General features: G+C 41.6%; 1 protein-coding gene across 2 annotated transcripts in view; it reads left to right on the forward strand.

Moving 5' to 3' along the window:
• LOC120791837 (tetraspanin-18-like) overlaps positions 1 to 12,671 on the forward strand; it is a 33,497-nt gene that overhangs the window by 15,103 nt on the left and 5,723 nt on the right. For both annotated transcript variants that reach the window (XM_040130600.1, XM_040130609.1), the window contains exons 3-4: positions 11,189 to 11,284; positions 11,625 to 11,819. In XM_040130600.1, coding sequence (XP_039986534.1) covers positions 11,189 to 11,284; positions 11,625 to 11,819 — 291 coding nt within the window. The remainder of the gene's footprint in view (positions 1 to 11,188; positions 11,285 to 11,624; positions 11,820 to 12,671) is intronic.

Here is a 12,671-nt window from a genome sequence, read left to right on the forward strand (position 1 = left end):
TAACATCGTTGTCGCTCATGAGAGCTCATTTTTGTCACTGTCAAAAGTCTCTTCTGTCGTATTAATAGTTGAAAATGATTAATTGTGTTGATGCAGCTCTGTATCGTTGAAAACAGTAGAAGCTCAGCTCCTTTTCAGGGTGCAGCAAAACGTGCTACAGAACAGACATTTTGAGCCATTACGTCAGTGGACGGTTTGGACTTCTTAAATTAAAGAAAAATAAATAAATTAAAGTGGTATATTTATTATTCCTTTAAAGCAGCACTCAGTTTGACCAACAGAGAGCATGTCTCTCCCAGAAGAGGGTGATGGCATCTTTCTCTTCCCCGTGTCAACATTTATAAAGGCTCCGAACTAACAGGCTGGAAAAGCAGAACCCGCGGCACTGACTAAAACATGACACGGCTGCCAATATTTAGTTTAGTAGCGTTTTAGGTATGTGTTAAATAATTCACTTCTATTTTAGGGTACAACTTGCCCTCGTGTGCATAGTCAGCACACGCCATTACATCAACTTCACCTCAGTTCAACTGTGAGGGAAAAAAGTGGTCTCACCTTGGAAAAGAACGTCATGTTCACCACGTCACGGAACATTTGCCTGACTGAAGTTCGAGCATTTTATCACATTTTATCATTTTTTTGTTGGTCAGACCAAAATCTTTACGGCATTTTACAAACAGGAGTCCTTTAAGTAAAACTACATTTTCCAACAAAGGCTAGTGGAACACATGTTTTCTGGCCCGAAAGTGGGATGGGACTTTCGCTCTCTACAGGTTATAATGTGAACTAGGGGTCAGTTTCGTTCTACAACGCAGAGAAAAGGAAGAAATTATGCTACACGTTTATCTTACTCCTCACATGCGTGAAAACAGAGTGATGAAACGGCAGAGTGAGATTGCTGGGTGGTACTCACACTTCAGGTTGCTACCATGGCAATAACTTCTGCTTTGCAGCTAATGAGGAAAAAAGTGGGACTAAGTTGACCCAAACTGGATCGAGTGAATCATCGAAATGGCGAATTGAACCGAAATTGTGGGTGACCCCATGAGACCGTCTTTTCTTCTTGCGTCTCCACTTCTATACTTTCACATCTGTTTGGCATTCAGAACAGGAAAGTCAGTGGATGTGGACGCTCCCCCACCTTCAGGGACCTCCCCCATATTTATGTATTCTTCATCCACCTACATTGGTTTGGTATGCATCTCAGGGCCGTTCCAAAATCAAAGTGTGACAAAGAAGATAATTTGATGTCTCCCTTCCCCGGCTCTATTTGTGGTTATGAAGCATGGTGCCAGCCCCCAAAGGGAGGAGCTGTCAATGTGACTGGTTTTCATAACAGGTAGCTTTAAGCAAGGACAGAGGAAGAAAGGAGTGGTAATTATCTTTGAAAACACTCTCCCGAGGCTTGCTTCATCCAAGATTTCTCTCCTCCCCCTCATTTCACTAGTATTTCTCATCTGCCTTCATCCACTTACCTCAAAACGAAATGAAGGAAGGTCAACATTGGATAAAGTAACTTGTAAGCAGACTAAAAGGAGAAATGATTGAGTGCAGTCAGTATCCTCTGGACTCACAGAGATTCGAGGATGTTTACCCTGTATGATTTTTTTGATTTTTGCCACCACGATTTCAAAAATACTCCAAAGATCATTCGTTCTTTGGTGTTCAGGATGCCGTTTGAATATTGATTTGCTGATTTAGAAAATTAAACATCATTATCTCAGCTGTCTGGCTTGTGGTGTGATATTTTAAAGCTGCATCGCTTGAACGACAACAAAACTGGCTTATAAATCTATTCCGGCAAATGTATTGTTACTTTCACGTCAAGCAGGCAGTTTACAGTGGGTTTATCGGGGCTGTTAAGGTTGGAACAGTTGCCTATTCCCTGCAGCTAAATTGTGTTAATGAACAAAAAAGTGTTGTGTTGTTCTTGCTGACTCCGAGTCCAGGAATTGGCAGGAATTGATGCGTATCTGGTCTGTTGTTGTGTATCTTCTTTGTGGTGTCAAGTGAAAGGTAATGTTGGCTGTTGTTTTACAAATACCGCCATCATTTCATTTCATACCACAAAATGACATAACTTATTAAATTAGCATAGAGGGACCATGCGTTTGTCGTGGTGATATTGGCACAGGAACCCATCAATACAGATATTCAGCAGGGAAAAATCGTATAGACACACCAGTTTCTCAGCCACAGCATTTAGCATTGAGAACATCCCCAGGGTCCCCCTTTAAAGAGGATTTAAGCATCAGCATCACAATATGTGTGTACAACTACCTCACTGCAAAATGTAATAAATGTAATGCAATAAAGATCCTCCGGAGTTTAATTACGATGTTGTTTCGTTTATTGCAGTTTTCTTTCTGCTCTGCCTCTTTTTGTGGTTTTGACGAAGACTCAGTTGGGATAACCACAAGGAAGCACTTAGAACTTGTGGTTATCCCAACTGGGCCTTCGTCAAAACCACTAAAAGAGGCAGAACAGACAGAAGAAAACTGCAATAAACGAAACAACGTTGTCATTCCCTACATTGCTGGATTATCCGAAAAACTCAGGAGAATCTTCCACAAATATAACATCCCTGTGCATTTCAAGCCCAGTTACAATCTCAGGCAAAAACCTGTCCACCCTAAGGACAAAATACCCAGTCACAAGCAAAACAACGTAAGTTACGCAGTCTAACGCAGCGAGGAATGCACAGACCTGTACATTGGGGAAACTAAACAACCACTACATAAGCACATGGCACAACATAGGAGAGCCAGTTCCTCAGGTCAGGATTCAGCAGTCCACCTGCACCTTAAGGACAAAGGACACTCTTTTCAGGACAGCGATGTTCGCCTTTAGGCCAGAGAAGACCGATGGTGTGAAAGAGAGGACTTAAAGCCATCTTTGTCAATCTGGAACAACCGTCACTAAACAGAGGAGGTGGTCTGAGGCGCCACCTGTCAGCCACCTACAATGCAGCTCTAAGTTCACTCCCCAGACAGCTGAACACCCATCCCACACCGGGACTCATGTCACCCCTCACTTCATGTCAGGGTGGGTCAACGTCTCACTTGTCACCATAACGACCCTCAAGGTGTTAGCACCCATCCACACCTTGACCAGTGGGATCCTAACAACTCAGATGATGACCGGCAGGGTCAACGACGCATGTGACCTCAACGACTCACTTTTGTTGCTGATCTCACCAGAGGATATTTACCTGGAACTCCCCACTAGTCACTTAGAACTGAGGAAGCCTTTCGGATGAGAGGGGAACCGTCTTCAAGAACTTCAAGCAAGTCCAGTTGCCTTCGCATAGCACTTACAAAAGTGTCTTGATGGGATTTTTTTTCCACTTAACTTTTAAATGGCTGAAAACCATCAAAAATACAAAGTATTAGTAATTTTAAAAGTACTATATCTACTATTTAGCAATATTTATGTTTTAAATAATACAAAATGAAAAACTTTTGCAGCACACACATTACTTGTTGGGTTTTTTTTTTTTTTTTTTTTACCATTCATGGGCTTTGTTGACGATAAGAATAATATAAGATATCTCCAGACTTACACTTTGAAAAAAATCATCTGAGAGTTGCTTTTTATACAGCACCATATTGAGCATTAACATGTTTATTGATATTTATTCAGTCTTTGCGTCAGAGTCCACGGTGGCAAAGTGTTTAAACGCCTGGTTAAAAACTTTTTTTCACTGTATTCAGAATATGGGAAACCACACAGTCAGATGCAGAATATTTTTGAGATTTACCCATATTTTCCTAAAGAGGCCGGGTAACTGTCCGTGTTTACATCGCTCTCTCATTACTGACGCACGGATGCAGAGAGATTAAATCCACTGGGCTTATCCCACTGTCCCCGTCCACTGATGCGCAGCACTGCTCTGATGGATGAAGGCAATCAGCTCCGCTAGTTCTCCAACACTGAGGGAACACACTTCTGTATACGCTGCACTTTATTCCAGGCTCTGTGACATTGTGATTTATTGGACTGGGGCGTCCTGTCACTAGTGGGTAATCGCTGCAGAAACAGTTACACAGACTAGCTGTGGAAAGCCTGGGGATTCACACCGGGATCTGGTTTCATGGATGCAATATGCTGACTGTGCAGTCCCTGGCACCGTGGGCTAGTGGATGCATTGTAAATGCTAATAAAGGTGTCGAATGCAATGAGTGTCACTGTGAGTAGAGCTGAAGTGAAATATTTGACGTCAGCAAAATTAATGTCTTTATACGGATATTTAAAGGAATAGTTCACTGATTTTTTTTCCTACCTGTGAGTAATATTATGAAGAATTTGGTCGGGACCTGCTCTGCATGAAAGGTGCTCTGGGATAAATTTTCGTATGATTTGGTGCTATATAAATAAAACTGACTTTACTTGACTTTTCTCCGTGTGAGCTGAAACACCACAGACGTTTCTTGGACCGTTAAATACAAACGCTAACATCTTTTAGCATGTTTCCAATATAGTGAAGTTACGCAAATCATCTTTTTACTCTATTAGATAAAAGTCACCACCAAATTCCTCCAAAAAGGCTTGTGAAGCACAATTTAAGTGTTTGGGAGCCAAATATAATCAGCATCATATTCACAAGTCCAGTACTTACTCATTATTATTCATCCAGAAAACCAGTAGGTAATGAGATGTATATTTTGAGATTTTTACACAAACAGATATTTTGTACTTTTTTTTTAAGTTGTAAAAAGTCTTTCAACTTAATCATTCACTGTGTGGTTGGTTGTCTGAAGAAGTAACCAAACAACAAACCCATTTCTGTGAGAACCGTGGTGTGTACTGATGAAAACCTGATGCTCAACCGGCCACCTGCTGTTGGCTGTTCCGTGGTATTTCTGTTGTGATCCCTTAAAGGAAAACAACTTCTGGGTAGGACTCCTTGTCACATGTTGCATATGTACATGTGCCGCGAGCAGTTGAAATAACCAGTGCTCTTAGCTATCGAGACTGCTTCATTTGACTAATATTTAGAGTCCTAAGAGATAAAACTATCTGGGAAATCCAAAGAAAAATACAACGATTACAATTAAACTTGGCGCCTAATCCGGCCGACCCAGTGTTGGGTTGATCAAACCCAACACCTGAAGGATCTCCAGCCGCAGGGAGAGGCATGCTGCGGGATGACTGAATCCAAGCAGTGCGATTTCTCCATGACTGCAGAAGGGAGAGGGGATTATTTGTTGCCGTTCCCAACATGTGGGCGCGTGAAATTACCCAGCTGCCCCCAGACCTATTTCTGGGAGGAGTCACAGCTGTTAAATGGGACGTCAGCACCACTCAGTTTTACTGTGTGCTGCTAATTGTGTGGTCCACGCTCAAAGATTTAAGGTACAGGAAGAGTAGGACCTGCCGCTTTGTAAGTGAAAATATCTTTTTCTTCCATGTGCCATAACAAGCCAGAGGAAAACCTCTTGATCCAACATTAAGGTACAAACATATTTTTCATAGTTCATGTTTTGTACCAGTTATGCCTGAACTAAAGGGGCAGTTACCAGGTGGCTCGGGGTAAAAAGCACTCGCACACCACTACAGAAACCCGGATACATATTCCAGCTGCAGTGCTCAGCCCGTTCAGACACATTTTCTCACGTTTGCTGGTGGGAAAGCTGGTGGGGGATCATGTCCCCAGCTCCAGCAACTCCCTGCAATTGGTCTGTCTACAGCTTCCCCGGCACGAAGTTAAGTCAGGATCAACTCAGGATGACGAAACAAGGATCACTGGGAAAAAAGGAAGAAACAAAGAAGAAGAAAGCAATGAGATTTTTCTGAATATTACCAACTGTGACATGTTTTGTTTAAAGGTAAATTTTGGTGACTTGTGGTAAAAATGTTCTTTTGCAAAAAAAAGTACTGTAATTTACTAACAATGAAATTTTTATTCCAAAGGTACAATACTGTTCTTATCTTTTTGTAGAGTAGAAATTACAGTTGCAAAGGAGATAGAAACCTAAATGCAACAAGCTGTTATGATTTCAAACAAAGAAACACATTAACCAAGATGGTTGTGAGAAGAAAAAACTCCACCAATTTCAGCAGTACTGAAAGAACTGCTTTGATTACCAAAGAGAGCTGGTTTCTTCAGACAAAGAGTCGTCAAGATCATGAAGTAAACCGGAAATAAACAAAGAGGTTTAGGTAAACTCAAAAATGTAAAGTGCCGATTTCCAACGAGACACATAGAAGAAGACAAAGCAGTTTACGTACAGTATATGGCTGTTTAATTCCACATTTTCCCTCAAAACAGTTTGAATCGCCCATAATGTTTTCAGTAAACGGTGTGAACTCTTTGATGCATCACCAGTTAAACCACCTGTCCGAAGACAATGGCTTTCTTTTTCTTTTTTTGTTTTCTATCTTCTACCATTAAACCAACATCAGTGGCGCCAGTCTTATGGGGAAAGATGTCAGTCCTAATAATTTCTTACACATGATGTGCACCCCCCCCCCTTTGATTAACTCTATCAAAAGTGCTCTTAAGGCCACATTCAGACCAACAGCGGCTCAGTGTGAAGAAACAAAGCCCTCTCATTCATTTGAATGGATCCAGTCGTCTGGCACAGAGAGGGCTCCAGTGTTGAACCCGGCAGTCTGAATATCGCCACAGCTCCCAACGTCAACGTCACGCGGTAAATTACATGTCGCTAAAGTACATTGATTTGGAAATGTGTGTGCTTTGTATTCATCCCATCATGGTAGGGCAGGATTAGTTCAGATTTAGTTATACTTGTTTCTTAAATCTCAATCCACAATATCATAATTTCAATATAAACGTTTCATTTGATTTACTAAAGAGAAAAAAAAATCTCACTTATTCATTGTTAATTATTCATACAAAGCCTTAACATTCATCAGTCATCAGTGGCAAAACAGCCCCCCCCCCCTTTTTTTGTAACCCTTTTGAGAACTCGCTGCTCTCGTTGGTGAAGACTTGAACAACAGTGGTTCACAGGTGCTACCTGAACTTTTTTAACTATCGCTACTTAGCTGATGTTAGCATTGCCAGCTGTTTACCTACCAAGAGCTTCAGCCAATGGGAATGTGTGAATTTACAGTTCTCAGGTTTTTTTCTTCCTACTTTTTTCCAGCTGTTTTTTGGATTTCAAATTTAGTTGTAATGTAATTATAGTTGTAGTAATTTAATTCTGATGATTAAGTCAAAATTACTCGTAATGGTGACAGCTGTTTTTGCGTGTATGACCGCGGTTGGTATTTAATCAAGGCGTCTGTTTATTCCTTTCCATCTGTAATTATGGCAGCAGTTTTGTGATTGCAATAAATGTGACTCTGTAATCATGTTTTCTCTGACATCGCTACACTGCTTGTTGTGTTTTAATGTGTTGTGTTTTTGACAGCTCTTCGTTTATTCTTGTTTGCTTTTTTTCTTAACAGCCACTTTCTCTGTAATTGCGTTTTCCTCTTTCCTCATAATCACACATCTGTGTAATTGTTCTTCCTGTGTAATTGTGCTGACATCAGTGATTGACAAAGATGTGCTAATAACGCTGAGTGCATGTGTAGGCAAATTCCCAACACGCCATACATGGCCTTATTTTATCAACCCTGACCTGGCCCAGGGAGGCTGCAATTACCCTGAGTGCACCGACGGTCACAAAACCTGTGTTTAATTGCAGTCAGAGCGGAGTGACCAGCATTTCACTTCATTAAAGTAAAAGCCCCACACAGAGCAGAAAGCTAACCGAAGTCAGACAAAGCGCGAGACTGTAAATAAGCATGAATTACTGGTGTTAACCGCCGCGTCGAGTCGGTTAAAAGGGAACGTCAGAGGCCAGCTGTTATCCTGACATCTCCCAGAGACCAGAAACCACCAGGAAACATCTCCATCAAGCAAAGTTCACCTTCAAAACTGTAGGTGTCACCTCATTTCCTTCTTGACTTTTTTGTTGACATTGACAGCAGTTAATTTCAGACTATGTAAGTTTAAATTGAGTCTTAAAAAAAAAAAGGCAAACAGTGTTAAATGTCATAAAATGTCCAAGTGGCAGAAATTGATTTTACATACGTAGCACAAAGACGGGGAAATGTAGGAAATAAAAACAAATAAAGGCAAATTACTCTCACTTAAAGTCAACGTGCCACAGAACATTTAAGTGTGTTATCCAACATCCTCCAAATTAAATGGGAAAATACGTTTGTCCATGCCCCCCAGAGCGACACGCTTGTCTTCTGATCGGAGGCCCCTGTCAGCAGGACAACATCAGTGGTCTCCGCCTTCTGACGCCATTACCGTTCTGTTTTATGTGACAACACTGTGGTTAGGGTTTGGGCAGGTTAGGCACAGAGACGCCCGGTTAAGGTTAGGGCACCTTCGTCCTCATGGCTACAATAACGACGAAATAACAGCCTTTTTTTCAAAAATAATAAAATGATTTTTTTTTTTGCGAGGTGTGTTTAAAGATTTACATTTTCACTTGGGACCAATGGGCTTGGAGCTGAGAGACACAGACAGAGAAGGGGAAGTGTTAAGAGACGAGTGTGTGGTTAGTCTCTCCAAGGGGATATTAACAGACAGAAAGTGACAGACAGAAAGTGGTATTTGTCTTGTTTTCTTCCTAGAATAAAGAGAAAGACAGTCACCACCTCCAAACCAAATAAGGGCCTTTGACATCCCCGTTTAAAAAGCTTAAATGACGCAAAGTAGGTGAAATCCATCACAGTTGTCTTGCTGCTGATTAAATTTGCAGATATTAAACTACACTGCTCGCCGTCCCCTCGGATGTGACAGGTGGAGCCATGTTAGTTTTAACTGGTAAACACCATCAGGGCCAGAAGTGCACAGTTGGTCCTCTTCACACCCCCACTGCTGGCCCCACTTACATCAACATGTCCTCCTCAGCACCAGCCAACGTCCCTCCGTGTGTCATACGATCCCACAGGGACAGGCTGTCAGTGTCACGTCCCCACAACTGACACAAACTGTTACTGGGGATGTGTCCTTGTGCATTTCTCTGTCCTGCTGCTTGTGTATGCTCATATCAACTGTAAACGAGACACAGCATAGCGAGCGAGTCTTCAGTGCGGCTTGGAGCTATGGTACACTGCGTGATTTTTACGTTCGTGCATGTTACACGACACTTTATTGTCACGTCTTTCTCGTAACTTTTTGGAAACTCAAATTGGGCCAGCGTTCAAATTTTTCCCAGTTAAAGGATTAGATAATTATTAATGGTCAGATGAAATTCTTGTTCATGACAGTAATTTATTGAATCCTCGTGGATCAACTCAAAAAGCATGAAAACAAGGCTATTTCTTCCATTCCCTGGAAATTAGTAGCGCTGCAGTTTTAGGTTATTTTTTATTATTTAATAATCTGCCAACTATTTTCTCGCTCAGTCAATTAGTAGTTTTATCTATAAAATGTCTACGTACAGTAAATGTCAATTTGTTTTAAAATGTCAATGGAATTAGAAAAAAATTAATCACAAATTTCCAGAGTGCAAGGTGTCATCTTCATATTAGTCATATTATCCAACCGAGTCCAAAGCCCAAACATATTCAATTTACAACAATAAACGATTATTCTGTCATGAAAGGAGCTGCTGATTAATTTTTTTGACATTTGAATCCACTAATTGACCGATTGTTTCACAATCACAGAGGAGGTGAGGAGCGAGGAGGTAGAGCAGGTCGGCCATTAACCAGAAGGTCGGTGGATCATCCCCGGCTCCTCCAGTGCGCACGTCGAACTCTCCGTGGCCAAGACGCTGAACGCTGAATGCGATGTATGATTGTGCGTGTGAATGCGGCACGTAGCGTAAAGCGCTTTGTGGTCAATGAGACTGGAAGAGTCCATTTACCAACTGTACAGTTAGTTTGTTGACTTTTTTTGTTTTTGTTTTTTTAAAATCATTTTACGTATTTTAAACATTCAAACTTTATATCACCTTATCAAGTCTGAACGCGTTACAGCAAAAAGTTGCCGATCTTCACACCCTCCAGACACAGAGCCACATTAGCTCTCCGTAATAATTGTTACCAGTAGTCACTCTCCTTCCAGCTTTGTTTTGGTTTCTCTGTCTTTCATTTGATGCGGGGCAAGTGTGCAGCTGGTTTATCATTAGAGCACTGGGAGTGAACCAGAACCGCAAAGTTTGGCACCAAAAAGCCAAAACAGTGAGCCGAAGGAGGCTATAAAGCTCCGTACTGCCCTGCACATCACAACAGGCGACTCCTTTCACCTTCATGTCGCCATTTGAGCCATTGTTGATACAAAAATAATGATTACAGCAGCTTTGACTTTAATTATGGTTATTTATTCATACTCTCTATTTCTGTTCTCATAATTTGTAATATTTGTAACAGACATAACGGCGAATCCTTCTGGACAGTTTATTTTTTTGCATCTTTGTTGTACATTTTCAGTGTGTATATTTTGCTATTTTTATTTTTCGTTTTTCTAAGAATGGATATATATATATACAGTACACTATGTGTATTTTTATTTAGTATACTGGATAAGGCTGCAACTGCCCATTACATTCACCATCAACAATTGGCAATCTGCCGATTATGTTCTGATTGAAGACATTCATCGTTTAGCGTTTCAGACATTTAACAATGCCCACCACAATTTTTAAAAGCCCAAGGTCACGTGCTGGCTTTGTGTTGGCGAACCCACAGCACAAAACCCAATGATATTCAATTCACTATCACAAATAAAGAAAAAGAAAAAAACCCTAAAATCATCACAGTTGAGAGGCTAGAACCAGGAAATGTTTGAAAAATGCCTCAAACAATCAATCAGATGGTTGACAGTTTTCTGTCAATGGACTAATCAATTAATCACATCAGTTACTTGCTGCAGTGCTGATACTGAGTATAGATGAACGTGTAAACTGAGCACCTTTGGCACAAAAAATGTCCTGTTGGATGAATAAAATCGTATCTTCTCTTGATTTATATACAGGTATGTCATATGAAACGTTATGAACAGTGAAAAACACATTGCGTCGCCTACTGTAGCGTAACATCTTATTGTAACACACGTCTTTTCGGGGTTTGGTGAATTGTGTTTGTGGAAAAATCTGGTTGTCACAACGGTGGCATTTGAAGAGCTTGAACGTCTTTGAACTACGTTACTGTGCTGTTTTCTAGGTTTTTCATTGACTAACGTGTGTGTGTGTGTGTGTGTGTGTCTTTGCAGGGGCAGGGGGAGGTTTCAGCGAGAGGCTCAGCCATGGAGGGGGACTGCCTCAGCTGCATGAAGTACCTCATGTTCATCTTCAACTTCTTCATCTTTGTGAGTTCCACACTTCCGCTGCTCTTGAAATCAGACTGAAATCAAAGTGAGAGCAGAAAAATTTGGGGTTGACGTTGATTTGAGAATGTTTCGGAGGATAAAATCAGAACAGCGTCTCGAAGCCCCTCTCTCCTCATCTTTCCAGCGTCGACGTTAGTGAGGCTGCATCTGTCGGTTCTTGTGACTTTACAAAGATGAGTGTTAGTCATGCATCTTGCCACCAGAGCTTTCTCATCTGGTCGGGGAATCCGAACCCTCTTTTACTGCACCCTCAGCACAGTAAATATCTGGGGTACAGTAGAGATCGTTCCGACTGAATAATTAACCCTCTCTCTCCCAGCTGGGCGGCTCCTTCCTGCTGGGTGTCGGTGTTTGGGTGCTGGTGGACCCGATGGGCTTCAGGGAGATCGTGGCGGCCAACCCCCTGCTGTTCACGGGGGTCTACGTCATCCTGGCCATGGGCAGCATGCTGTTCCTGCTGGGCTTCCTGGGCTGCTGTGGAGCCATCAGGGAGAACAAATGTCTCCTGCTCTTTGTGAGTCTGCTCAAGTCTGAGTGGAGAGTTATCTCTCAGTGATATGTTTACCGTGAGTTGTCAGTTTTACCCACCCAGTGTGATCATCTCACATGAAACAAGACTTAAAACTTAAAAAACTTCACTGCACAGTTGCAAATATAGTCTGACCAGTACTGGATTTTTTAGGCTGATACTGACACCAATATTTGAGAGTAAGGGGGACATTATACAGTTAACGAATTGGCCAGCATCTGCAGTGAGCTAATATCAGCACACATATTGTCCAGGGCCATTTATCGGTCCAGCTCTGTTTGCAAATGGTTTATCACTGCAGAGATTTTGAGATTTAATCAAGACTTGGACGAGTAATGCTGCAGTTCTGGTTCACAGTGTGTCGCAAATGAGGCTTAAAAACATTTGACTTGAGACATTTTCAACCATTTTCATCATGTCGAGTGAGTCTGAAATCTCTGCTGCTTCACCACAGAGCTACATCTGCTTTATTTATGAGGCTGCAGCTCTTATTCACAGTCAACGTTAAATGCCATCTAAAACACGCCTCCTCAACGTATTCACTGCCACATTGTGCAGTGAGATGTTTCTCATGTTAATCTGTTTATTGTTTGAGCACTTTCGTGTTTCCTCTTACCTGCATTGCTGTGTGAAGTGATGCGAAGCCATTGTAAAGGTAGAGTTGCGGGTTGAATCAATTAAACCTACAGAATGAATGCTGAGTTTAAACACCAGCTTGTTGTGTGAGACCAGAGTGAAACAATACAAGTCTGCCATCTAGAGGAGTTGACCGGAGTGGTGCAAGGCTAGGATAAGAGCATTGTTTCAGCATGCAGGTCAATTACAAACAGATGATTA

Source organism: Xiphias gladius, chromosome 1 (assembly GCF_016859285.1).
Source record: "Xiphias gladius isolate SHS-SW01 ecotype Sanya breed wild chromosome 1, ASM1685928v1, whole genome shotgun sequence".
NCBI lineage: Eukaryota > Metazoa > Chordata > Actinopteri > Istiophoriformes > Xiphiidae > Xiphias > Xiphias gladius.